The sequence below is a fragment of the Ceratotherium simum genome, unplaced genomic scaffold, assembly GCF_057802395.1.
Source record: "Ceratotherium simum simum isolate JZ-2026a unplaced genomic scaffold, ASM5780239v1 HiC_scaffold_43, whole genome shotgun sequence".
NCBI lineage: Eukaryota > Metazoa > Chordata > Mammalia > Perissodactyla > Rhinocerotidae > Ceratotherium > Ceratotherium simum.
In genome coordinates this window covers 1520655-1547874 of record NW_028261259.1, presented here as the reverse complement: position 1 = coordinate 1547874, position 27220 = coordinate 1520655, and the positions used below count along the sequence as shown (strand labels likewise).

Below are 27220 nucleotides of genomic sequence, written 5' to 3'. Positions count from 1 at the left end.
GGGGATGTAGGGCTGCCCAGATGGGACCACAGTGGTAGCCTAGTTTGGAATGGCCTTCCTGGGCCTCCCGGTGTTACCTTTCCATCCCTCCGGGTAAACAGCCAGAGCCATAGGCCGTGAGAATGGCACCAGCATCTGCATCGGTGTTTGGGGGCTTTCCTGGGGCTCCGGCCCCTGGTCATTGGGAAGCAGCAACTAAACATGTTGCTCCTTCTAGACAAGTGCTAAACAAGTGAGCTCGCTTGGGAGCTGTGTTTAGGATGTGGGTGCCTAGTTACCAGGGTTCCAAGTTCTGTTGGGCTCTGTGAGGTCACTTCCTGGGATCCCCTTACCTAAGCTTCCTCCTCACACAAGACCTTCCTAAGGGCCCCCCGGGCTGCTGACTGCTCACTCTCCATCTCCATACCCTGTCCAGACACAGTCACACCGACACAGTCCACCCCACAGCCTCTGGGGAGGTCTGGACGCAACCAGGGCCCCAGCTTTGAGGACACAGAGTTGAATTCAGTCCCGCTCCTGCTTCTTGCCAGTGATGTCACCCTGGACAACCCTGCGCCTCTCAGGGCCTCCCTTCTCAGGGTCTCTCCTGTGTTCATGTCCCTCTCTGTGTAGTGGGGGTCATTCTAGCATCTACTTCCTAGGGATGTCATCAGGTGTATAGACCTAGAGATCCCTTCAGAGGCTGTGAGTCCCGTGGGCTGCTCCCACATGTAGCTCCTGCACAGACTTGGCAGTGCAAGGATTACAGGAAGGGCTGGCTGTGGCAGAGAATACAACGCAAAGAGGCTTGGGTCTGCTGGGCGTCTGGGAGAGGCACTTCCCCTCTTGCCTGTTTCCCAGTGTTCCTAGGGAGGGTTGAAATGAAATGACGTTCAGACATCATCTCCTTCTGGCTCGCAACCCTCCAGGACCTCCTGTTATGTTTAGACTCAGGTCCAAGTGCCTGAGTGGTGGTCATCTCAGCCTATGTGGTGGGCAGCCCCCACAACGGCTCCCAGCGTTCCCACTTCCTAGGCACACATCCTATGTAATCCCCGCTCCTCTATGAGAATGGACTTTGCGGCTGGCTTCTAACCAATAGAATAGGGCCGAGTGATGGGATGTCACTTCCACGGTCAGCTTAATGAAAAGTCTGTGACTTCTGTGTGGTTCTGTCTCTCCTGTGTTCATTCTATCTCTCTGTCTCTGTCTCTCTCTCTCTGTCTTTGTCTCTCTCTGTCTCTGTGTCTCTGGCTGTCTGTATCTCTCTTGGTCTCTCCCTGTCTCTCTGCTGTCTCTCTCTTTGTCTCCCTGTCTCTGTCTGTGTCTACTCTCTTTGTCTCTCCTCCCCATCTTTCTATCTCTGTGTGTCACTGTCTCTCTTTCTCTCCCTCTTTCTGTCTCTCTGATCCACTATTCAGGAGAAGCCATATCAGATATTATGAGCTTCCTTCCCTATGACACCCCTAATACAAAGACCTGGCAGAGGGTCCCGGCCCACAGACAGAAAAGGCCTGAAACCCCCCATCCAAACTGAATCCTACCACTGCCCCGATACTTGTGAATGATCTCCGAGATGGCTCCTGCCTCTATCGAGCTTCAGTTGAGAACACAGCCCCAGCCTCCTGCTAGACCTTGACGGGGAGCCTCCCAGCTGACCTGAGCCTGGACCCTGGTACAGACACTGTCAGATGCTCAATGATAGGTCTCGTAAGTGCTAAGTGAGGCTAATGCTGTCACCCAGCATAGACAGCTAGTACCTCCTTCCAGGCCTGGGTCTGGTCCTGCCATCCTCTCTCCCTCACTTCTCTCCTCCCCAGCTCACTCTAGCCACACTGGCTCTTTTCTGACCTCCTCTCTCGTCAAATCCTCTTTTGCCTCCAAGTCTCTGTGCCTTTGAGCTTCCCCCCAGCACGCTGTTTGCAGACAGATGCAGGGCTGGCTCCTCTTGTCCTTCTGCTCAGGGCACAAATGTCCCCAGGGAGGCCCTTTACACCCACCTAGGGGCTCCAGGCCCTCCCTCCTCCAGCACCCTGCTTCATTGCTCTGTAGCACCTTCTCTTCTTTTTCACATGGATTTGTTCACGATTTTGTCCTTTCCACCTCCAGGCTGTGAGCTCCTGGAGGACAGGGACCATGTGGGTGCTTTCAGCACTGCCCTCAGGACTAACATGGGCCCTGCTCAGGGTGAGTGCTGGGGCCACAGTAGCTGAAAGAACCATGAAAGGATCTCAGAGTCCCCTCCCGCCTCTGAGCAGCTCCCATTGTGGACGTGGATGCCAGTAATCAAAGGTGCCTGTTGCTTTGGACAGGGAACACCCAGAACGAACCCTGGGCGTCCCTCTCTTGCTCCACTTGCTGCATTGAGCATGAGTGGACACAGGACACCCCTGGTGGTCAGCCCCAGCCTTGCAGCCCCAGGCAGGAAAGCAGAAAGCAAAACACACACCTTTCTTTGTTTGGGGTCCTCAAGGCAGTGGTTCCACCAGGGCCGAGGACGCAAAGGAGCAGGACCTGTGGGCTCCAGGAGGGACGTGAGGGACCTCAGAAGCCTCTCTTGCTCCCTGCTTTCCCTCCACTGGCCCTGGCGTGTCCCGTTGACTCACAAGGCCTCCTCGCCCCAGCCAGGGCAACGACTCCACCTCACTTCCAAAGGAGGCCCCCGAGGCTCCGACAAGGATGGCCTTGTCCCTGGTCCCCAGACAAGTCGACCAGTGCTCTGCCGTGTTCTGCACTGCCCGGGGCCCCAGTCCCCAAGCTCTCAGGCTGCCTTCTGCTCAGCAAGACCTCGAGGGAATGGAATGCATTTTACAAGGACTCAGAGAACAGTGGGTCATGGATGGAGAACGAAGGTCAATAGACTCTTCTACAAGCCTGTGGGACCCTTAGAGTCACCCCATCTATGCACCCCAATTTACAGAGGCGTAAGATCTGGCCTTCTCTGCTGTATCCCCTCCCCCCTAGGGGGTCACATCCTAGTTCCCGGTGCCCAGAGTGGTGGCCACAGGATGCCAGACCTGGTTCTCTACAGGCTGCTCTAGGGATGGCCCCAACCCCTGCATCCCCCTGTGCACCTTGGGGACCCCCTGCCCACCAGTCTGGCATCTCTCCCCTTCATGCTATGGGCCTGGGCATGTTGTTGGGGACCGGATGCCCATGCCCCATGGCAGAGCTGCCTCCAACCTCTTTCTTCCTTCCTCCTGTCACCTCCCCAGTGAGCACTTCCCTTCTGAGACCGGGCTGGGCATTCAGAGTGTGTGTGTATGCTTGTGTGTGTGAGTGTGTCCACGTGGGGATGCGTATAGCAAAGGGCCCTACATGGGAGGGCGTTGGCAGGGGTCCCCCAGGGTATTAGGGGCTCTCATTCCCAAAGCAAACCCCTTGGAAGTGCTGAGGCTGGCCTAAGAGCTTGGAATGCTCTCTTCCCCTCTGGACTCTGCCCACCTTGTGGCCCCAGGGCCTGTCCCTGCTTCTCCTGGCCTCAGTTTCCCAACTGTCCTGTGAGGGTTGGACACGGAGCAACATCAGCCCCGATGAGCATGGACATGGCCCGGGATCTCCGCCCACATGAGTGTGGCAGGGATACCCTCACGGTCTCACAGGCCTCTCTCCTGTGCAGCAACCAGGCCTCCTGTCCATGGTCAGGCACACAGAGGGGCCCTGCAGACAGCACTTCTGGGTGACACAGCTCGCAGCACACACGTGTAACACAACGGTCCCTTGACATGGCTGCTTTCGCCTGTCCCCTCCCCAGCCAACTGCTCGGTGACCCTCACATCCCCTACGTCGCAGGAACACGCCACAGAAGCCAGGTGGGCCACACGGTGCACAGTTGGGTAGGTTGAACATCTGGGGACGTGAGGGTCACTGAATATACACCGACCTCACTGTCCTGGTCCAGAGACTCCATCCTAGGGTCCAGCTCCATGCATGGCTGGTCCTGCGGACACGAAGACAGTGGTGGACACAGATCCTGGGCAGGGAGAAGGCCAGGCTGCCCTTTTCCCTCCTCCTCTACACCCCCTCCCTGCCACATGAGGTCCAGCCAGTCCCTGCCTGCAGCCCTGGCGGGTGTAGGAGGAGCTGAAGGGAGCCCAGCTGGGCAACTATTGGAGGGAGTTACTGTTATTAGGGAGCCCACTGGGTGCTGAGTGATTGCACCCCATTTTACAGATGACCAGTGGTCCCAGCATTCAAGGTCACTCTGCTCTAAGTGACCAAGTCCAGACGTGAACAGGGGACTAGAAATCCTTGATTTTCACCAGCATTGAGCCCAGCATTGACCATCGAGGCTTTGTCCTGCGTTGGGGCTCCCCCAGCCAGGCGACCTCCTGAGTCCAAGCACTTTGGGCAGCTTCGTCTCCCTGCTTGAATCCCAACACACCCTCCTGAGGTCAGAGTCACTGACCCCATTTTTCATGGAGGAAACTGAGGCTCCGAGAAGACACCACATGACCTTGCCTGTCACAGGGCTGTGAGGTGACCCAGCTGTGGGTTTGACCCCAGGTCAATCTGACCCTAAAGGCTCTGCTAGCACAGGAGCCTGAGGAGGTGGCCTGTGAGCCCAGCACAGAGGTGAGTCCATCCTGGGTGGGGGCTCGGGGGAGGGGCACTGCAGGCTAGGAGCCTGCAGGGGCAGGGGCTTGGCAGGGTCCTTGGGGAGGAAGGCTTTAGGGAGGGTGGGGTGCGGTGAGGGGTGCACTCTGGGGACGGTGTCTGGACCAGATCACACAGGGCCGTGACTCAGGCAAGGAGTCGGGCTTCACTGCAGGTTGGTTGGACTTGCACGAGCAGTCTCATCAGAGCCTCAGGCGGTTAGATCCTAGATTTGGAGGGAGCTTGGTGGGCACCTTATCCACCTCCACTCAAGCCCAGATCCCCAAGAACCAACAGGATAGAGAAGGCTGCCTCCATTTCTTCCCATGTACAGTGGGCACTGTGGCGGTCGCCTACCTCCTGCCTGGGCTGGGCATGCTGCCTGGAGGGCCCAGAGAGGGCTTCTTGTCAAAGTAGCCATTCAGGACAGGTCTGTGCTCAGAGAGCTCTGAGTGATGGGACCAAGGGCACGTCCCACCAGTGGGCTAAACAGGACGCTCCTGTCCACGTTGCTGTTGTTTATTCCAGGTGGACAGGGATGATGCAGCATCGCCCACCGTGTGGGTGGAGAGGGCCAGCGAGGAGCTATGGTTGAAGAGCCTGAGACACGACGCTTGTGTGTGAGCAAAGCTGCCACGGGTGTGGTGGAGGCTGAGGAGGAAGAGGTGCTGCTGGAGGCCAGGATGAAACCAGAGACCATCGGGGCCCAGGGGGCGGGTGATTTCCATAACTGGGGGGGTGGCGTGATCAGCAGAGTCTCTTGACCCGGCAGGACACCCCAGGCTGGCATCCAGCTCCTGGGCTTCTTGGCCCCTTTGTAGGTGTCGCTGGGGAACACTGGTCCCGGGCAAGAAGGGACTGGGAGTGGGCTGTCAGGGAGAATGGGGAGGGCAGCCACCTTCTTTTCCTTGCCATCAGGGGACTCTGGGTCAAAACTCATGTTGCTCTCCTCCACCTTGGAGCTGGAGGAACCAGCCAAGTGCTCGCTGAGCGTTGGACAATGTCCCTGCCACTGAGGTCCTGGCCCCACCTGAGGTGTCCCAGCACTTGGAGTGGGAGCTGTGCCTGGTCCTGAAGCCTGTGTTGGGGCCTGTTGGCTTGGAGGCTGGATGGAAGGGCTGCATTTGCAGAGGTCACGCCCCCTGGGTGAGTGGGGACTCTGGGACACCTGAAGTCACAGATGCAAGTGACCCGCACCTGGGAAGGTGTGAGGGAGGTGCACAGAGGGCAGTGCCTCAGTGGCAGGCAGGGCTTCATGCCCATGGGCAGCACTCCTTGGCAAAGGTCAGCTAGTCCTTTGGACCCTAGAGGGCAGAAGGCACCTAAGGCTCCCAGTGGTCCACGGGAGGCCAGGACAGCCTGCTGACTGGCAGGCATCAGGCCTGCAGCACGAGAGGTTCAGGGTGAAACTGCTCCTGGGTAGCCTGGGCCAGCTGGTTGGACAGAAAAGATGGCCACCTGGTTTTTGTCACTCTAGTCTGTACGTGCTCATCTCCCCAGCTAGCCAGACCCTGGGGAGGGTGGCCCTGTGGCTAAACAGCACTAGGGACTGAGAAGAAGGTGCCCTTGGCAATATCGAGTCCCTCTTCTTCATGTGAAGCAGGGTTGAGCTGGCTCCATGCCTGCCCCCCCCTCGTCGGTGACGGTGGGCTTCCTCAGGTCAAAGTCATACTAGGCATCGGGTTCATGGCACTGAACACATTGGCATCCTCAGGGGTCTTCAGCATGGGGGGGAGGGGCCAAAGGAGGGTTGGCTGTGCTCAGGACAGCCACACCAGGGCCAGGGAAATGCACAGAGACAGGAAGCAGATCAGTGCTTGTCAGGGGGTGGGGGAGTGGATATGGGGGCATGGCTGCTTCATGGGTACAGGGGTTCTGGTGGGGTGAAGCAATGATCTGGAACTAGATAACGGTGACGGTACACAGCATAGAGGATGTAGTTAATGGCCGGCCCTGAATTGTACAACTTTAAGTGATGAAAACATTAAACTTTATTGAATCTAAATTGGAACACATAAAACATAAGAAATCATAAAACATAGAAAAGGAAAAAGACATCTCTGGGTGGGGGCTGGAGCCGGCCGGGCCTTAGTTGCTGGCGATGTGGGTGGTGCTGCAGCTGCCCTAGTGCTGGAGCCACTGCTGTGGCTGATGCTGGAGATCCCACCAGCTCTGGCTGTGCAACTGGCCCAGGAGCTGGACCTGAGCTGGGGCTAGAGCTGGGTCTGTCTCAGGCGATGGTGCCTGACCTGCTTCTAGAATTGGCTCCGGTCCTGAGACTGACTCTAGCTCTGCATTGTTGACAGATTTGGTGCGGGAGCTAGTGATGGGAATGGCTGCTGCTCTGGAGCTGGTCAAGTGTGGGAGCTGGAGGGAGCTCTAGTTCTGGAGCTGGCTGCAGCTGAGCTCTAGAGCTGGTGCCCGAGCTCTCACTAGGCCACAGCTGGAGCAGGATCTGGTGCTATGTGGCTCTAACTGTGTAGGTTGAGGTAACTCTGGCTCTGCTGCTGGTGACCGAGCCTTCTCTAGCTCCACAGCTGGTAAACAACGTGTCCTGACCTTTAGCTGGTGTCAGTGGCATCACCAACCCATCATGAGCTGTCCATCAGATGGTGGGAGCACTCCAGCAAATAGCATCTATTACATTAGTGTTATTTCAGCTCAGTTCCAGTTACATATTTATTTTAAATATACTTAGAAGGAGACTAGGATAACAGAAACCATTTACTCTTTGCTGAGATTTAACAGAGCACACCTTATTGACGTCGTTTTTTAAGAAATATTACACAGTGGAAGACACCATTCTCCTTCCTCTCTCTTTCCTCCCCAAAGGTAACTACTGTCTTGAAGTTAATATATGTATTCTATACACATTTTCTCTTGCAAGAAACAGTTGTCCCCAATTTGCTGAGATTTCTTTAGGTGTCTATCAAAGATATGCTTCTGAGCAGATGCTGTAAAAACTCTGTCCTTTCAAAGTAAAGATGACACGTCAACCATTAGTTGAGAAACTACCTGGTCTTTAGACATCATTTTTAAAAGAGAGGTTTGAAAATATCTCCATCATGTTACCATTGATCCTCCCTATTTGGAAGAGTTACATTCTATTAATTTTTAGCAAACACTGCGTGAGCCAGACTGAACCAGTGCTCCTAGGGGAAGGACAAGGTTAGGTTTCTGCAGTCTTTGGTCGTGACATGTTTGGGAACCTATCAACGCATAGCCTTGTTTTATGTTTGTCTCTTTTGAAAAGACCTTATTTAGTATAGACTGTAGACACATTATTTGAACTCCCAGCCAATATCACTATCCATAACCCATGCCTGAAGGAAGCTCATCTAACACAAGTGTTTCCTACATAGGGCCCATCACAGGCTTCTTGTGCTTAGGAACACTACACAACACTTCAGCACTATGTTTGCGGATCATTACAAAGAGGAAAAACAGCAGCAAGAAGCAAAAAACGTGAAAAACGTACCATTTAATAGACCAGGAAAAGGACACTTGTTGACCTGAGAGCTGAAACAAGAGTGTCACCTTGTTCTACCTCAGCTGGGAACGTGCGCCTCAGGCAACTCCCACTTTCTGCCACTCTGCACCCGTCCAGGAATTACCAGGGAAAACACAGTGTGTGTTGGGTTTGGATTCACCTGTAAATGTTAGTGACTAGGTGAATTCACGAATATCAAATTACTGAATAAGGAGGATTGACTCTGTTCTGTTGCCAAAAACAATGAGTGTGTGAAACTCATACTTCAGAACTTCAACATGGAAGGCTTTCTAATCTGCCCACTCAGCTGTCTGGGATGGTTCTGGTTGGACTTCACTCATGCAACCATGTAGATTAAGAACCTACTACATGCAGGACTTTTGGAGACAGTAAAACTCAGTGAATTAAGGAGACACAATCGCTGGGCCTCAATTGTCGTCTGAGAGTCAGACAGTCACATTCGACACCATTCGCAGGTCCTGTCCTCCATCGTACAACCCAAGTGACGCCCTGATAGCCTCCTTTACACCTGGAGGCATCTTTCCTTGTTCCAGCCAGGAGGGCAGAGCGCAGGACCATCTGAAAACGTGAGTGGTCTTTGGGTCCTGAAGAAGGGCTTCCTATCTCTACAGAACAAGCTGTGGGGGGAGAGATGGGGGCTGTGGCTGAGGGGAGCCTGTCAGAAGCCGCATCTCACGCATCTTTTGATTCCCATGGGGAGGCCGAGGTCTGGTGGCTTCCAATCCAAGAGGACAGGACTCAAAGAGCTTGGATGGGTGTCAGGACCCCTGGGAAGCAGAGGGGTGGCTTGGCTGAGTTGTCCCCAAGAGACCCATTCCCACCACAGACCCATCAAAATCGGCCTCCCCTTCTCCACATCTACCTCTTCTGACCTCCACATCCAGGCCCAAGACAGAAGATGTGTGAGCAACCTGCTCACAAATCTGCCTCAGTGCTCAGTCCAGTTGTACAAGTGCATGGAGGGCTGGGGTGGGCTGTGTCCCAGACCTTCAGGAGAAGTGTCAGTGGGAAGAGAGTCACAACAGACTCTGTGTCAACCTGCTGGATAAGCAGGCCTGCCATTGCCAGGACAGCCTCACAGGGGTCAGGGCTGCCATGTAGCTCTCACCTGGATGGAGAGGGGCAGGCATAGGGTCCAGTCCCCAGCCAGGGTGCCTTGGGTGAGAAGTGTGGAGGGAAAGGCCAGGCCTCTGACTCTGTTGCCCAATTGCCTCCCCAGTGCCATCTCTTCTCTGGTGGGAACCTGCCTGGACCCAGGGCAGGATTTCTGGGATCCCCTGCACTTTCCCTGTTTCAGGGTGAAGCTGGCCTCTCTGCATCTCAGCTTGCCTGGCTCGGGGCTGCAGGGCCACGCCTACCTTCTCCAGGTCCAGCTGGAGCATCCACGGCCCATTGAGGCAGAGCTGGAAGGTGAGGCGACTGCAGTCTGGGAAGATGATTTGCAGGGTCTTCAAAGGCTAGGTTCCCTTAAAGGCAGTGGGGTCTTTCCTGGCTTTGACAGGGACCGGGGAAGTCAGCTACTTGAGTGACACTGTTTCTTTCTCCTGCTGCAGTACCATCTCCAGAGCTCCCTCCAGCTCCAGTGCCAGAGCAAGGGCCAGCTCCACGGCTAGATCCAGCTCCAGCTCTAGTTCCACCACCTGTGCTAGAGCTGGAGCCAGTGTCACCTCCATCACTCCCTCCGGGGCCAGAGCCACCACCAACCTCAGCTCCAGCCCCAGTGCCAGCTCCTGAGCTGCAGCCAGCTGGACCATTGGCTCCAGGGAGAATCCTCCCTCCACCTGGAGAGATAACAGCAGAGCCAGATCCAGCCCCAGAGCCCGCCTGCCCCTGGGATGTGACCACCAAGAACCTGCTGAGGGAGGAGAAGCCTGACTTCTTGGAGTTCCCTCCCCGGCTGGTGGCAGAGCAGTTGACACTGATGGATGTGGTGAGCAGCGGGGCTCTCGGGGCAGGTGGGGCTGGCCTTCCCTGTGCCATCAGCTGCCCCAGACCTGCCATTTCCTGATCCAGAATCCCATGATCTCGGTCCAACCTCTTGCTTCCCCACTTACCCTCATGTGACCTGAGCAGCCTTCTTAACTCCCAAGCCTTTGCTGTCCTCATGTGGACAGTAGGGGTGGACACTGAGAGCAGCTGCCGTGCAGAGTGGCTGTGCAGTTGGATGAGGGGGAGCAGAGAGGAAGTTGGGTAGAGTCTGCGCTTTGGTGGGGGAGGGGAGCACACTGAAGTGCTGTCTCGTCCTTGGGTAGTTCACTCATTTGCCCAGGAGGCCTCAACAGCCTCAGCACTAATTAGGCACCTCATGTGTACATGACTACAAGGCAGACAAACAAAGCCCCTGGTTGTTGCTGCCTTGGGGAATGTGCATCTGAAAGAGGAGTCAGACCCCAGGATGGTCAGAATGGGTGAAAGATGCCCCTAGAGATGGTCAAGCAGGGGCCGAGTTCTGGTGCTTGGAGGAAGTGAGACTGGGCGGCGAGCAAATGCCACCTCCCTGCGCCACAGTATGGGTTCCTGGGTCATCCTGTGCTGGGTGCCCTCAGGGGACACAGGCAACACCCAGGGACTCCCACAAGCCTCAGGCCGCATTCTCAGCTTCCTGAGCTGCAACTCTCACCACTAACCGGGCCTGGGACTGGGGGCTGCGGAAGCTGAGCTAGGCTGTGGCAGGGCTGGGTGACACTCCCTGTCCTCCCCAGGAGCTCTTCAAGACAGTGAGGCCCCACGACATCCTGGACTCCAGCTGGTACCAGTGTGACAACAGGGGCAATGAGCACCTGGCACTGACCATCCATGCCACCATGACCCACTTTAACAGAGTGGTCGAATGTATCGTCACCACCTGCATTGGGGACCCGAGCATGACGGCCCAGGACAGGGCCAGGGTGGTGGAGCTCTGGATCCAGGTGGCCAAGGTAAGATGTGGGAGGCCCTGGGAGCCCCTCTCTGGAGTCGGGGGAACTGCCCCTTCTCCTTTCTCAGCTCTCATGTTTGAAGTCCGTGGTCTGAGCCTTTGCACAATCCTTAGGCCCCTCCTGCCAGGCCTCGATGACCTGACTCCTGGTCCCAGTGGTGGGAAGCTCAGCCCTTCCTGGGCTCCTTCCTTGGCTTGAGTTGAAATCCTCCTCCCAGGGAGTGTTCCTCATGAGGGTCCATCTGTGCCTTTTCCAGGTTCCCTGAGCCGCTGTCTCATCCAGAACAGGAGACGTCAATGAGGCGACAGAAGCCAGAGGAAGCAGGGCTCCAGCTCCCCTCACAGCTCATTCTCTTCCCTTCCCCAGGAATGCCACGGCCTGAGGAACCTTTCCTCTCTCCATACGATCTTCTGGGCTCTGCAGGGCCCCTCTATTCAGCGTTTAAACGAGATGTGGAGACAGGTGTCCAGGTGGGTAGGCCTCTCTCCATGCGAGCACCACCTGGGTGGACCAGACACCCCCCACAGGGCTGGCATTGCCCTTCAGTCAGTTGGGACCTCCTGGGAGACAGCAAACCCTGGGGATAGGGTCTGACCCGGTTGGCAGGCTTCAAGTCTTTCTGAAAACTTAGGCCAGTGGTTCTGCTTCAGGAATCAGTTTCCCTAAGTGACAAATCATGGCTTGAACCAAATTGAAGATTTTCAAGTGTTTGCAGCAACAGAACTCTCTGTCCACGTGAAATTAAGACTGTTTAAAACACATCTGCTGAGAAAATAAGAGAATGGAGGCCCCAGGTGACAATAGGAGAGCCCCTCCCCAGTCCCAGACACCTCAGGGCTCAGACGACACAGTGAAAATGCTCATCCAGGCTGTCTGGATCTTCTGAGTTTTCAAACAAAAGGGATTTACCCTCAAACCACTCCACAGTGTTTCTTTCCTTTTTTCCCTCCTCAGGAAGAACTGTCAAATACTTAAAAACATCATCCAAACATGCCACCGGGAGAGCAGGAAGCTTCTCAAGGAGGTGAGTGGAGGCTGGAGAACTGGAAGGACGGGAGGTGAGGTGGGGAGGGACCAGGCAGGATGTGCTTTGGTAAGTTTTTCACTTAAGGTTCCCCGAGAAATAACGGTCTGTCTTGTCCAGCTGGACAGGAAGCGGGGGGTGTGAGCTGCAGGGGCAGGTGGGGACTGTTTGGGGCAGGAGGCCTTGGTCACGGGATACAGTGGTGTCACCTGGACTGTTCCAAGAGGTGAGGAGCTGGCAGAATGAGCAGGTGTCTGGCTTCCATGCGGACCCATCAGCTGGCCCTCATCATCCTCCAGGCTGGCGGGTGGATGGAGTGGGTGGGGGTTCCTTTCTTCCTAAAGCAGCCCAGTCTGTCCTCAGGAAGCCAGGCCCCTGCTGCTCCTTCTGTCTTCACTGCACCTCACAGGGGAGGGCACTCTGCCTGTCCCAGGGATGGGCACTGTGAGGTCACACAGGCCTTGTGGACACAGGGGCTGCACAGCCTTGGGCCAAATGGTGGATCTGGGACAGAACTGTGTGCTCTCTGGGACTGTGCAGTCTAGCCCGATAGTGGTCACTGCTGACAAACCAGTGAGTCTCCCCTGGGGCGTTGTCGACAAGGATATGCCCCAGATGGCAAGGAGAATTATCGAGGAACCTACAGATTCTTAATGGATCTTCCTGACAGATTCTTAATGGCCTCCATCGAGGCCCTGGCAGGAGGGGCCTAAGGATTGTGCAAAGGCTCAGACCACAGACTTCAAACATGAGAGCTGAGAAAGGAGAAGGGAGATTAGAAGTTTCCAAGTGAAAAAGGATGCAAATGTCACCATTACACAGTGCCGTGGTCACACCCTACACTGTCACTCAGATGTGGCACACGGGGGTCCCCTTCCTGAGTGAGTGAAGGAGGAGTTCTGTGCAGGGACAATCCTGAGGGGATCCTAGGGAGCTGAGGACTTTGGCATGGCCTCAGGTCCAGCCTGGTGTCAGAGAATCCCAGGGGGCTGGAAAACACAGAAGCCACTTGCATGGGACCCCGAGACACCTTGTGCCTCTCCATCCATGGCTCAGGTTGACTGAGGGCCTCAACACACCCCGAGAGTCCAGAGGACAGGACATAGGTCCGAGGTGTGTCTGGAGGAGGAGTGAAGGCCAGGGGCCAGGGCCTCTGGCTGGGAGGGGGAGCGGTCTCCTCTGTGGGCCCCTTAGCAATTCACTGCCCCTCTGTGGGCCTCGTTCTCCTCATCTGGGAAATGGAGGGAGATGATCTGTGGTGCAGGCCTCACAGGGGTGATGAGGTACAAGGGGGAGAGGAATGTGCAGGAGCTTTGTGCTCCTCCTCCTTGAGGGGGGAGGGGACAGCACTGGTGACAGTCAGATGACACTGAGTCCTCAGGGGACCCTGGGAGGCATGGGGAGTCCTCCTCACACTTTCCTGATGAGGAGAGAGGCTTAGGGGCCTGGGCAGGCCTGAGGGCACAGAAGAGGGAGTGTTGGAGCTGGGAGTGATCTAGCATCAGGGCACCCTGGAATGGGAGCAGCCATAGACACCAGATGTCCAGGGTCCAAGATCAGGGGCCAGGGAGACATGGGGAAGGGAACATGGCCTCCCTGAGCCTGTCCTTGACCCTGCAGGAGGTGATATTTGTGAGGGCCACTCTGCAGATGGACCCCCAGGGAGCCCAGGAGAGGCAGCAGCAGCAGGTGAGGTGGCTGAGGGGGAGGATCCAGGTGTCAGAGGAGGGGTCACTCACCTCACGGCTGGAGGCCTCCCTAAGAGAGGGGTCCCTCCTCCTCCAGCCCAGCTCCAGGAGCCCAAGAGCCTGAAAGGCCTGCCCTGGAAGTGACCAGGAGGAGGCCTGGAAGGGCTGGGCCCAGGATGGGTTAGGGAGGGGAGGGGCAGGGACCACATACCCTGGGATTTGCCAAAAGCCGCCCCTGGGAGGCGACTGGGGAAGTTGGGTGGTCCTGGAGGGGGCAACTGGGGGGAGGCCGCTGAGGGTCCTAGGCTGTTCTCTGTGGGAGTCTGTGGTGGGCAGGAGGCTGGGGTGAAGGGATTTGGGGGAGGGTCCATGGGGGCACCTGAGAGGTGGGACTCATCTCACCACTCCCACCCTGATTTCACAGGGTGTCGTCCCCTTCTTGGGCATGTTCCTCTATCACCTGAAGCTGCTGGACATTGGGATGGCGGATGATCTGGAAGTGAGTGAGCCTGGAGGTGGGGACAGGGAGCAGGATCCTGAGGTTTGGGTGGCGAGAGCCCTGCGCTGGGACGTGAGCTCTCAGTACCTGGCAAACCTCCTCTCATGAGAGCCCCATGGCCACCCCTGGGAGCTGGGGAGTCAGGCACATCTTAGCAATGCGTGAATAGACGCTCCGCATAAGCCCTCCACCAGTCTACCTGGGCTGGTGAAGCTCATAGCTGCCTGCCTGCAGAGCTGCAGGAGGCTGTGTCTGAGATGGATTCAGCCTCCCCCTCGGGCCCTGCCCCTGGGGGAGTGCCATCAGCCCCTGCAAGTGAGGAAGCACTTCTGTGTTCCAGCTGTCCCTTCCTCCCTGAGGCCTCAGTCTCCCCGTCTGTCATCAGAGAGGGTGTGCTACATAAGGTCTCTGGCCTCAGCTCCCCTGTCCCTCCTGCCCTGGAGCCCAGAGCCTGGCCCAGTGTCAAGTTCTCTTTGTGGAAGGTCTGCCCTCTGCTGGGCCCTGACATTCCTGCAGTCTGAGAAGGGGTGGGATGGGGGTTGGTTCTGGGCTTAGGGGGCTGTTTCTGATGGACATTGGCTGTCTCCCTTCCAGGGAAATCGGGTCAACTTCCAGAAATGGTGTGAGGTGAGCAGCTATGGGGAGGATGGGGATGTGGAAATCAGAGACCTCGCCTGGCAAGACTTTCTCTGGCCTCATCCCTTTGGTCTTAAATTTATTGGGAGAGTCAGATCCACAAAGCTGGGCATCCCATCACGTTGGCGGGTGCTGGAGGGGCTGGCATCAAGGACACCTTCCTGGATGAGGAACTAATTCAAGCCAACTGTGAGGACAGGCAAGTCCTGAATGGAGTGGGAAGGAAGGAGGGTTCCCGAGTGAGCACAGACCCCAGACCAGATCCTCACTCCGCACAAGTCCCTGGCAGCGTTCCCCACCCAAGCCCTGTCTGCATCCTGTCCTTCCTCCCAGAAATTCACACTCGTCTGGAGGATCCAGCTGCCCCAGCAGGCTGCAAATGCATATGACCTGGAGCCCGACGAGCGATTTGGGGCCTGGTTCCAGGCCATGGAGCCCATCAGTGTCCATGAGAGGTGAGGGGACAGGAGTTGGGTGAGGGCAGGCCAGACTCTCTCTGATGACCAGCTCCAGAGCCTGTGGCCTGGCTCGCTGATCAGCCACAGAACTCGTAGCGTGGTGACCCATGGGGCACCAGGACTCAGCTGCTGGCAGGCTCTGGGAGGGGCACCTGAGGTGTGGCTCCTGGTAGCTCACAGGTCCACTCTGTCCTGTAGCTACTGGGTCTCCTGCCGGCTGGAGCCCGCACACCAGAAGGCAAGCAAAATGCGGCTCTTCATGAGAAAGAGGAACCGGACATCCTCCAGTTCAGGGCCAAGTGAGTGTTGGGACCAGGAGCGACTGAATCCAGGGGCTCAGTACAGCTTCGGGCTAAGCATGAGACTGGATCCCAGCTCCACTGCTGAGCAGGCCTGGGACAGGCCGCTCCCCTCTCCTCTCTGGGATTCAGTTGCATCCTCTGAAATGAGTGATGCTAAATGATGCCTCCTGCATCAGGGACAAACGGGGTGCTGTTGATGGACTGAGCACTCGGTACAGGGTTTGGATCAGAGTGCAGGGGGGCAGGGAGGTGCGCCATGAATCTCAGGAAGGTTCCCCAAAATAGTCTGTTTCTTCTCTTCAGCCACCATGCCCTTGGCGATGAGCCGTCCCACTCTGGAGACCACAAGTGCAGCTCCTCCTGACCAGCAGGGACACTGGGACCCTCGGGGTGCACCGGGCCAGCTCTTCCCACCCTGAGTGAACGAGGACATCCTAAGACTTTCCCTGGTTTCCCCTAAAGCCCCAGAGGGAGGGCACCACCCCTCCAACTCCCTGATGTCTCCATGCCAGCCACTGTTAACCCATTGGGGAGGAGTGATATTATTTCTTTAATAGTAAATGGTAGATTTGACTCTTAACGTTATATCCTGTTTCTGTCACAACCTGGGTGTTGTGGTGTGGTTCTTTCACTTCTTATGCTCATGTAAATGAGACACAGAATCTCACTTTCCTCCTTGAATGAAGAACTTGTATATGGTCACAGCTTATTGTATGTGGGAGAAGGGAGGAGGGCCAGCCTCCTCCCTGGCTACTGAATGAAACCCTCAAGTCCCCCTTCCTCAGAGGACAGGTGGATTTCAGTGTGGTTCACCTGGGCCAGGAGCAGAGACAGCCCCTCAGATCTCCCTGGATGTAGAGGTTGGAGGGACTTTCCCAGGCAGAGCAATAACCACTGAAATGTGGGTGTCTTTCAAATAGCACTTACCAGGATCATGTCCTTCCCCAGGACGGTGCTGTCTTTCTACAGCTTTCCAGGAAGAAGGAATGTTTTTTGCTTCTCTTGTTGAGGTTTCTTTGATCAGATATTGGAACTTGCCGTTTTCTAATCTGTGTCTGGATTCTCATCAACACTAAATGAGGAAAAAATGTAAAAAGATAAAAGTTTGCATGTGGAACGGACAAGGCCAGAGGAAGACCATGTGCAGATGGACTAAGGGCCGACAGGACATCCCCATCAGGCCGCCTCTAGGGCTCCCTGTTCACCCTTCGCCTAGACTGGAATCCTCCTGGGATCCTGGCCCATGCCCGTGGAAGTCCTTTTCCCGCTTGTTTCATGTCTAGAGGGAAAGACTCATGATGCAGCTTTTAAACCTACAACAGGACTTGGTTCTATAAACCTCACTGCTCCCTGTGAAATAGGAGTTCCAGCATCCCTGCACTTCACTGTAGGATTCTTTTAGGTTAGAAATTCCCTAGAAGGCCCCCAGCCTCTCTGCCAGGTACATCGTGGCCATTCCTCCCCAGTTGGGCCTGATGGATCAGGGGTGAGCTCTGGTTTGCCAGGACAATAGACCTTAATCCTGTCCACGGAATGACCCACACCAGCCCTTGCTGCCCTGGGTGACATCTGGGCCCATGAGGTTCTCAGGTCCATGGTTTCAGACAATCACTAGTTTACACACTCAGTCGTGTTGTTACTGACTTGTCCCAAAGGGGCAGCTTGGCCTGAGCTCATAGAGCACGTAGCCCCTGGGACGGCTGTGTTCTTTTCCCCAGTCTGTGCTGTGGTTATATGGATTTGTGTTAGAGGGATGTGAAACCCTCCTGTTGGGAGTTTTGAAAGATGAGGCAGGAGAGGTGCAGGTGTAGAAGTGGGTCCAGCAGGGGAATGCCACCAATCTTAGACACCACAGACACAACAGACACAACCTTACCAATTAAAATACTGAAATGCTCCCCACGTGGGTGCTTAACAGACACTGCTCAGAGCTCATGCCGAGAACCCACCTGACGACCTGGACCTAAAGGGTTACCACCCGGCATTTTGAACATCATGCCCTGAAAACACCCTGTAAGACAAGGGCCATTGTCTTGAATTCCTTGGTACTTCTTCCCCCTCCTTTCTGAAGGCTGCAAGTGTCACCCAGGGAGGCCTTTTCAGTTCAGCCAGAAGCAGAGTAGAAATCCTGGTTCCCACAGCCCAGGTCCTTCCTTTCAGGGCACTCCCATCCAGGAAAGAAAGAATTCACACATCGGTGTAGACACACAAACACACACACTCATATTCCACCCAAATCCCAAGATGCATGAACCAACAAGAGATTAAAAGTGACTTCAGAAACAGATCAACCAATTGCAAAAGAAGGGTTTCATTAAGATCCTGACTCAAATGTAAAACCAGGAAATAACCTTGACAACACTGGGAGACTTTGGATACTGACTAGATAGTTGATTATCCGAATGACATTTTTATTTTTGTGTGTGATCATGTTATTTTGTTTGTGTTCCAAAATTCCCTCATCTGTACCAGAAACGGAAATATTTACAGCTGAAATGATGCGCTCTCAGCCATCTCAGCTGGTTAGTTCTTGGGATCTTGGTGTGAGGATAAACAAAGCCAGATGGTATACAAGTTGACAATCTTTGAAGCAAGTAACAGATTCACAGAGATTGATTTTTCTCTACTCTGAGATTTAGAGATTTTTGAAAACCTTCAGAACACAATTTTGATAAAAACAGTATACTTGCTGTTCACATTACAATATTACAAATCAAAACATCACAAATATAAAGGAATGCCTCTCCTTCCTGACCTAAGGAAGCTCTCTCTCAGTTTGGCTTCTGTGAATGACCTGATGATGCCACCAATTATTCACTTATCACATGTTTGTTGAGTAATGTACCTGCCATGCCATGTTGACACTTGCACTGAAGAGAGAATGCACCAGGAGCCTGTGGATCCCAACAGAGAATCACAGCAACCAATGCACCTATATGCATTTCTTTAATGCTTCCTGAATGCTCTGCTCATTTCTTTCCATTTCTTGAGTTCCATAAATCTCTATTCCGACCTCCTCCATTTTTCACAGATACATTGTTAACCATCAAACAAGAACTATTTGACTCTCTAGTCATCAGATCTATAAATATTCCTCATAAGGAATTCATTTATCACAACTTTTCTGTTGTTATATCCAAAGAAATTTCTTTCTTGTGGAAACCACTCATTCTTCAATTTCAATGACATTATGCCCTCCACATTTGTTGTACTTTCCATCACTTCCCTACTGGAATCATCCCTTAGGTTTCAAATATGCACAAATCTCTACCATCTACAAAACAATCTCTCAGCCAGCATTCCCAATAGTCCTCACCCTCCACGCCCCTCCTCTCCTCCTCCAGCCAGGGATCCATGGTGAAAAGTTCACATATCTCCCCATGCCTGTGTTTGCACAGTGCCCACTCAAGCCCATCCCCATTCTGTGGATGCTTCTCTTGCTAACCTCACAAGCCATGTCTCTTACCAATCCACCGGGGACTTGTCATGATTTGTCTGACATGCTCTGCAGTAGCATGTGACCTTGTGGACTTCAATGTCATTTTAAAAGCTTATTTGTCCTTGGGATCCACCACCTTACACTGTCCTGCTCTTGCCTGTCTGAACTTCCTGAGTCACCTTCTGGCTTCTCTTTATGACCACCCCACAAAGACTGATGCTTCCTGGGAGTCAACCCTGCTCTGACACCTGTTCCCCATCTGCACCCTCCTTCTGGGGAAACTCCATACATTTCCCTGGCTTCAAATACCACTAATGAGCCAAATATGTCCAAAGATTAGCAGAGACCTAACTCTGACCTCCAGACCCATTTATCTACCTGCCCACTCACCACATCAGTGATGACTCAACTCACAATGACCAGGTCCCAAGTCGAGCAAACCACTTCCCCAAATTATTTGCTTCTCTCTCAGGGTTCCCAAACTCACTTGTTTGTGTTAATAATGTGTCTAGCCCTGGGTGTCGCTCTGGACACCCTGCCACCCCACATTCACGTATCAATGAACCATCCATCCACTCTCCTGAATCTACCTACAGGTTATCCACTTCTGATTTATTTCCAATCACCTTTCACATCTCATAAAATATATCATTTCCACAGAGTGAACTCGCCTGCACTAGGAACCTAAATTACAAAACTCCATTTTTCCTCTTCGTTGATTTTTTTTCTATTTTAGTTACATGTGCAATATTATCTATTTCTTTCAAGATTTAGTTCTTTCTCACTAAACTGGATACTCCATGAAGACAAGACTAATGTGGATTTTCCAAATTTTCCCACAATAGTGTTCACAATGGCTTTGTACACATAAAGGGCTCACATATATTATGTGTACAATATATATTTGATATTTATATACATATAAAATTGAAACATTAAAACTTTATTTCCTGAAATATTTTAAATCCATCCACTTAACTACTCTTATGCAAAGATACCACCTTTAGAGTGGTACACTGCAATAAATTAGCAAGAATAGTTTAAGATTCCAAATCCTTTCTCCTCATAATACAATCATGAGATTCTAGTCACAGTGATCTGTTTAAAATGCAAAAGTGATCAGTTCATCTTAACTTATAAATCCCCTATTTCTGTCTTCCACACATATTTCTCCTGTTGTCTTATCATAATTATTAATACTACACTTTTCATTCCCTGATATGTTCCAGTTTGGAGGGAAAACTATTTGGTCATTTGATTTTTAGAGCACTTACTACATGCAAAGCTGTGGTATAAAACCTGTGATCTACAAAATAACTAAACAGACTGACTGCCCCTGTTTGATTTAGTCTTAGTGGGAGGAAAGAGATAATAAATGGCAAAGGATGTATAACATGCCATGTAGAAATCACTGCTGTGATGAAGAATAAGGCAGAGAGTTTGAGCTTGAGCACATTTTCAAATTACTTGTGTTTGTGTGTGTGTGGGTGTGTGTGTGTGCGTGCACATGCTCATGCCTGCTGCCTGGATGGGATGACTTGCTTCCTCCTGTGGGGTTGGGGGAGCCTCCTATGCCTTGGAAAATTTCCTCCATGTGCACTTAATATGCACTTTGTTATCCATGTGTATTTGTCAGGATTCTCTAGAGAAATAGAACCATAGAATATATATAAACTTATAGAAGTGGAAATTTATTGTTGGAATTGGCTCACAAGGTTATGGAGGTTGAGAAGTCCCACAATATGCCATCTGCAAGCTGGAGAACAAGAAAAACCAGTGATATAATTCAGTCAAAGTCTGAAGGCCTGACAACCAGGACGTCTGATGTCCAAGTGCAGAAAATGATGGACATCCCAGGTCTGGAGGAGACAGTGGATTCAGCCTTTCTTTCCTTTTTGTTCTATTGAGCCCTCAACAGATTAGATGATGCCCACCTACACTATTGAGGGTGGCTTTGTTTACATAGACTATGGAATCAAATGCTAATCTCTTCCAGAAACATCCTCACAGACACACCCAGAAATAATGCTTCACCATCTATGTGGGCACCCCTGAGGCCAGTCAAGCTGACTCCTAAAATTAACCATCACATCACGGCTTTATCCAACCAAGACGAACAGAGATATCACAATGTGACCTATGTCATTTCAATTTTCCAGAACACATGTTAAAGAAAGTAAATACAAACAGATGAAACTGGATTTTATAACATTTTTATTTAACCCAAGAAATCTAAATATTATCATTTCAAAAGGTAGTCCACATCAGTACAAAGAACAAGATACTCAGGTTTTCTGCTCCCTCAGTCTTACTGGTGAATTTCAATGAATACTGGCTCCTCATATAACTTAATATGATCCAATTTATAATTTTCTGTTATCTATTTTAGCTTTATTGTATCAAAAGGAAATCATTTTCTCCTTATTGTCAAACTGCTCTATCTCTTTTTTTTAAAATTAAAGCTATATATTGTGTTTATGTTAGAAATGAAATTAAGAATTTAAGTAATAAAGAAGGAATCGATTCCAGCAAAAGGCTGGTTTACTAAAATGGAAGACAGTTCAAGAGCAAATCTTCCAAGAAAACCACTGGGTCAATGACATTGGAAAATTCAGGGTAGAATTAGAATATACAAGGGATGTGATTAAAAGGGGAGTAGTGAGAATGTGGAGAGGAATTGATATCAGAAGTGAAAATACACAAGCATGTTTCAAGTTGATGAAAGACATCAATCCACAGATTCAATTAATTCAACATTCCCTAAGCAGAGTGCATACACAGGAAATATTAATGAACTAAACTATGGTCTAAAAACCAAAGTTAATGTAAAGGATTTTAGGGACTATAGATGCCAAATAAGCAAGAAAAAGGCCAATTGGTGATTTCTAACCATAAATAAAATAAGATGGACATCAACAGAGCAGCATTTTTAAAATGCTAATAGAAATCTCATGTCAAACCAGAATTCTACACCCAGCAGCAACAGTGCCCCAAATAAAGATGTCCTAGAAAAACTTAAAGTGAAACTTTTCATTGTTAGCAGCCTTGAATTAGACAAAATACTGGAGTGAGTTATCACATCCAAAGGAATATAATCTCAGGTTGAAAACCAGGAATGGAGGAAGGACTGAAGAGGAAAGGAAAGGATAATTTATAAATAAATATAAATGAATTTTATTTTGTGAAGTAATTCTAGAAATCTCTCATGGAGATTAAAATATATGTAGAATAAAATGCATGAAAACAGTAATACAAATGTCAGGAAGCTTAAAAATAGAATTGAAAGTGTTGAAGGTATTAGCATTTGGGGGAGGTGGTAAAAGTAATTATTCATATTAGACTGTATTAAGAATTCAGGATTTAGCCATTAGTGCAATTAAACAAAGATTTCCATATGATTCCAACTAATAAGTTTATAGAGGAAATAATGGAATAATAAAAGAGTTAAACCAACATCAGTGAAGTAAAGAGAGTAAAGGAACATTAATTATTCAGGTCAAAGGGAAGGGAAAGAGTAAGACGGTTGAAATAATTACAAGTTTACTGGAAATTACATGAGATGTAAATGCACAAAATACTAATTTCTTGTTAATGGCTGTGTGATATATTCTAGAGACTTGTTAATAAATATTTTGGACATTCTTTTATTGATAAACATTTACACAGTCTCTATTTTTTCCTATTAAAACATAAGTTGTATGGACATTTTTGTACATATAAATTTTCATTCCTATTTTTACAGAAAATATCAATAGTGGAAGAAAAAGGAAATATTAAAATGTTGATAGAAACTGCAAATACCATCTCCCCACACAAGTGTATTAAATTTTTTCATCTACCAACAGTATCTGACAGTGTCAATAACCCAACATTTTTGTGTTTAGGTATAAATCTTTAGGAATCGCTCAAATCCCATTGATAAGAAACAGGAAGTCTCCTCTGGATTATCCACTGATTGGATTATCCACTCCCTTCCTCCATAAAAGGGGAATCAGAGGCAGAACTCACTGCATTTTCCAGCAATCCAGGGGCTGTCTGCACATCAGGAGTGGGGTCAGCAGGACAACTCTGCAGCCATGGAGGAACCTGCATCGGCCTGTTTTCCAAGCCAGCCTATTCTGGTGAGCGTGGAATCCATATGGATGGCAAGAGTGTCCATTTGTACATTTTGTCCTTCTGTGAAACCTCTTTAAGTTCCCAGAGAGAAGCTCTTAAAACAAGAAGATATCTTTTTATTAAAGTTGTTTCCTAGGTGTTAATGTTTGTTAAGTCATGTTCAAGTTATTGTACTTTTTTCTATGTGAAGTTTTCTGGGATAATAGGCTAGATGGTTTTGTTTTATTTTTAACCAACAACATCACTAGGAAGTGGTGTAGTATTCGGCCCTGCACTGTTTAAGTTGTTCCCCTCTCTGGAAAATTCTTTACCCACAATGCGCTTGGTCTTTTTTAAGAAAAATTCAGTTCTGTGCTCAAATGTCACCTCATCAGTTAGTCCTTCCCTAATCTCTTCATCATCAATAATTATGTAGTTAATTTCTTTCTTCCTTCATCCGTCCTTGCCACTTTTCCTCTATCCCTCCCTCTTTCTCTGTCTCTGTCTTGGCCTTACTGTTTATCACAGCACTTAATTATACCTAACACTATAATAGAGATTCCTCAGTCTGTTTATTAACTCTTTCCTCTCACTAAGATTAAAATAAAGAGGCGCAGTGACTTTGTTAAGTTCTGGATCACAGGTTTTAGTACATAACTTGGCATACAATAGGTGCTCAATAAATGAGAGGATCAACTAATTTTCCCTCCAAACTGGGACATGCTGGGGAACGAAAAGGGTGGTATTAATAATTATGGCAGGACAACAGGAATGAAGTGAGGTTTATGGTTTCACTTTTAAAAAAATATCTTCTGAAGACAGAAATGAGAGATTTAAAAGGAAAAGTGCACTGACTAGATTTACATTTTAAACAGATTATTATGACTATAATCTTATAATGGATTACAGAGAAAGGATTTGAAATCTTAGTGATAATTTATTGTAGTATACCACAAAACAGATTATATCATTGTATAATTGTGGCTGAGTGAATTTCTTTGAAAAATTTAGTTCTTTTTGGAAGTTGAATAATTTCTTTCAATAAATATATCTAAGCACCTTCGATGGGCAAAGAAATGACTGAATATTGCAGCATAAAACATTAAAGCCCACATTAGTCTTCTCTTCATGGAGTATCCAATTTAGTGAGAAAAACACTATGAAATAAATAGATAATACTATACACATACAATTAAAAATTGAAAAAAATTAACACAGAGAAAATGTGATATTAATTTTGATGGCTGGATCAGGAAAGGTCACTCTGTGGAAATGGTATTTTGTAGGGAATCTGAAAGGTGCTAAAGAATTATTCACAAGTTGAGAATCTTTAGGTGGATTCAGGAGGGTGGATGGATGGTTCACTGATGAACGAGTGTGGGGTGGCAGGGTGTCCAGAATGACACACAGGGGTAGACAGGATATTAGTACCAACAAGGGAGTTTAGGGGACCCTGAGATATGGGTGATTATTTGGAGAACTGGCTGTTTCAACTTGGGAAATGCTCACTGTGAGCTGAGTCATCAAGTTGTCACTGATGTGGTGAGTGGGCAGATGCGTATTTGGATCTGAGGGTGAAGTCAGATCTTGCTGACTCAATGGGCATTTCTAGTTCATCAATGGTATCTGAAGCCAGGGAAATGGATGGGATGGCCTAGAAGAGGGTGTGGATGTGTAACAAACTTGGGAGCAGGATTGACTTCTAAGAAGCATCAATTGTTCTGTTAAGCCAGATAGTGGAGCTGAGAGTAACAGGGAGGAGTAGGAGGAGAGAGGAAGAGTCAGGGGAGGAAAAATGGTTATTTACAGTGGATGCAACTGTGTGATGGGAATATGGTCTGTGTGAGTTATTTATGTATGAACAGGAGAATATTTGAGTGAAGATGGGATGTGGGAGTGCAAGTGAAGTGAGCACCTAAGGGTTGAGAGGTAATATGATTTCATTGGAGACGAGGCATTAAAGGAGCTAGGAAAATGAGGTGATTGTGTCCTAAAGCAGAGTAAAAGAGAGACACTGAAAGCCTAAATCTTGGGATACAAAGATACCTGTGATCTGTGGATCCACATGATGGTGGGTCAAGGGGTACCAGCATGTGTTTAGTTGACTGTGACAAGGATGGGAAGGGGGAACATCCTCAGAGGACGGTAGAGGGAAACGGTCTGGAGGTGGCACTGGGTAATGATCAGAGCTTTCTGTCCTAGACTCATATCAGCTTGATGTCCCAGGATCTACTTCTCAATGTGAGGGGCCTGTGCCAGCAGCATCAGCATCATCCGGGAACACCTAGACGTGCACATTCTTGGCCCCACCCTGGACCTACTTGGGTTGAGGTCCAGAAATCTGAATTTTAACAACCCTCCAGATGATTGTGATGCACAGGCCAATCTGAAACACATTTCCCCAGGGAGAGAGGAGGGTGGAAGATCCAAATGAGCTGAGAGTGTTCTTCATTTTATTCAAATTGCACATTTCATTTTGTTTTCAAAGGGGAAGCTCAAAAGAAATATGATGCCCCAGACTTCAGAGAAGAAAAGATAAGTCCATTTAACTAAGACCAAGCAGAGACATCGGGAAAGGTCTGCACTTCCTATAAGACTCACCAGCTGCATTTTCCAGAGGCCTGTCACAAGGATACCTTCCCACCCTGGCAATGAAGTCAGGTATAGTCAACGGGAGGAGACCTTGCAGAAGCCCCAGCAACTCTGCACACAGGAGACTGCAGGGACGCCAGGCCTGCAGCAGTGAAGGAGAACTTGTAAGTACTTTTGATATCACAAATACCTTAAAAATAATTGCACCTCCTAGTCCAGGTGAATCCCTGGGCTGTGTTGGTGCTGGGTCTCTACACACCAGCCCCGAGCCCACCGCTGCACAGTCTTCAGATGGGGCAGAGATGATCCCAGGAGCGAGTCTCTGTCTCTCACAGCCACTCTGCAGACAGCCGGTAGCTTATGGAGACATCTGCAGAGAGTCTGAAAGTGAAAAAAGCAAGGGTGAGGCCCTGAGGGCAGACAGGTTTGCCAGGGAGGCAGAGAGAGCAAGGAGCCAAGAAGCATGTTCTGAGACCTGATGGAAAACAGGAGAAGGTCCTGCTGAAGAAGCCGAGTGGTGTGGCCCTGGGGAAGCGGTTCCCCATGAGCAGCCCTCAGTTTCACTCCCTCATTTAATGTTACTCCTGCTTCTTCTGGACTACTATGCTTGGTTATGTTAAAATTATACTTTCTTAAACTCTTGAGAGACAAAAATGAAGAGTAGATGGTCTTGTGGGTGAGAGGGAGGGAGGGTTTCGTGTGACAAGAAAGAAGATCTGTTTGTCCTGGTACACTGCAATTTCTCTTTACCATGATTTTTATTCACTTTTATATTAAATTCTTCCGAGGTAATTTAGCCTAAGGTATTATTTAGTATAATATTTTCTTATAAATCTTACACTCAGGAAAGGATGATACCCACTGTAAACAGCTCATTTTTTAATGTTAAATTAATTTGAGTCCATAAAAATCTTATTTTATTAAGCTTGCTTTTATATCTCATTCTAACATAAGTTGCATGCTTTTTTTTTAATTTTTGCCAAATGCTAATTCAGACATAAGACATTTTTACTCACCCCCAGCGGCTTCCCCACGGGCGGGGTCCGCGGGCTCAGCGCGGGTCAGAGGCTGCACCCCGGGGTCAGTCCCCGCGCGGACATCGGCGCCAGACTCCACGCGGCCATCACGTCCGGAGGATGCAGCCGCGGGGACACGCGCGTCCTCGTCGTGGGCGGAGGACACGCCGCTGTCCGGCCAGAGCGCCCCGCGCCGTGGGCAGCGGCGGGGCCGGGGGAGCGGGGAGGAGGGCAGCGGGGACCGGGTCCACGACCCTCCGTGGGGGCGCTCGGGGCGGCTCGGGCGCGTCGAAGGCTCCGGGCTCCACGTCCACGGCCCCATGCAGCGCGGTCGCCTTCACTCTCCGCCGTCCTCGTCTCCGCTTCCTTCTGAGGCGCCAACCGCCTGTTCTCGCTTCACCGACCACGACCTGTCAGCTCTTCCCCGCGGCCCCGGGGCTCGGCTCTCTCCGCCGCCTCTCGCCGCT

At 50.6% G+C, this 27220-nt stretch overlaps 2 protein-coding genes across 4 annotated transcripts in view; one reads left to right on the top strand and one right to left on the bottom strand.

Annotated features, from left to right (window-relative positions):
* Positions 1-8308: 8308 nt before the first annotated feature.
* The window catches only part of LOC147911341 (ral guanine nucleotide dissociation stimulator-like), a 235968-nt gene continuing 217056 nt past the window's right edge, over positions 8309-27220 (top strand). The window contains exons 1-10 of the mRNA XM_087428015.1: positions 8309-8312; positions 8475-8652; positions 9306-9496; positions 9640-10016; positions 10789-11004; positions 11371-11474; positions 11959-12028; positions 13649-13717; positions 14141-14215; positions 15508-15608. Coding sequence (XP_087284141.1) covers positions 8309-8312; positions 8475-8652; positions 9306-9496; positions 9640-10016; positions 10789-11004; positions 11371-11474; positions 11959-12028; positions 13649-13717; positions 14141-14215; positions 15508-15608 — 1385 coding nt within the window. The remainder of the gene's footprint in view (positions 8313-8474; positions 8653-9305; positions 9497-9639; positions 10017-10788; positions 11005-11370; positions 11475-11958; positions 12029-13648; positions 13718-14140; positions 14216-15507; positions 15609-27220) is intronic.
* Positions 21531-27211, bottom strand: LOC147911347 (uncharacterized). 3 transcript variants are annotated; one of them, XR_015551236.1, is made up of 3 exons: positions 26754-27211; positions 25747-26118; positions 21531-23260 (listed from the first exon to the last, which is right to left on the bottom strand). XR_015551236.1 is itself a non-coding variant. In XM_087428177.1 (2 exons), exons 1-2 carry the CDS (start codon positions 27073-27075, stop codon positions 26096-26098), a joined length of 345 nt encoding a protein of 114 aa, XP_087284303.1. In that variant the 5' UTR covers positions 27076-27211; the 3' UTR covers positions 25582-26095. The 3 variants fall into 3 exon arrangements, 1 of the variants encoding a protein (XP_087284303.1); XR_015551237.1 differs by having other exon boundaries at positions 21532-23260; positions 25928-26118; XM_087428177.1 differs by lacking the exon at positions 21531-23260 and having other exon boundaries at positions 25582-26118.

Coding starts and splice junctions, on each gene's coding strand:
- LOC147911347 (XM_087428177.1), bottom strand. CDS start 27,075: ATGGGGCCGTGGACGTGGAGCCCGGAGCCTTCGACGCGCCCGAGCCGC. Junction 26,119..26,753: donor CCGTGGGGAAGCCGCTGGGG/GTGAGTAAAAAT, acceptor TTTCACTTTCAG/ACTCTCTGCAGATGTCTCCA.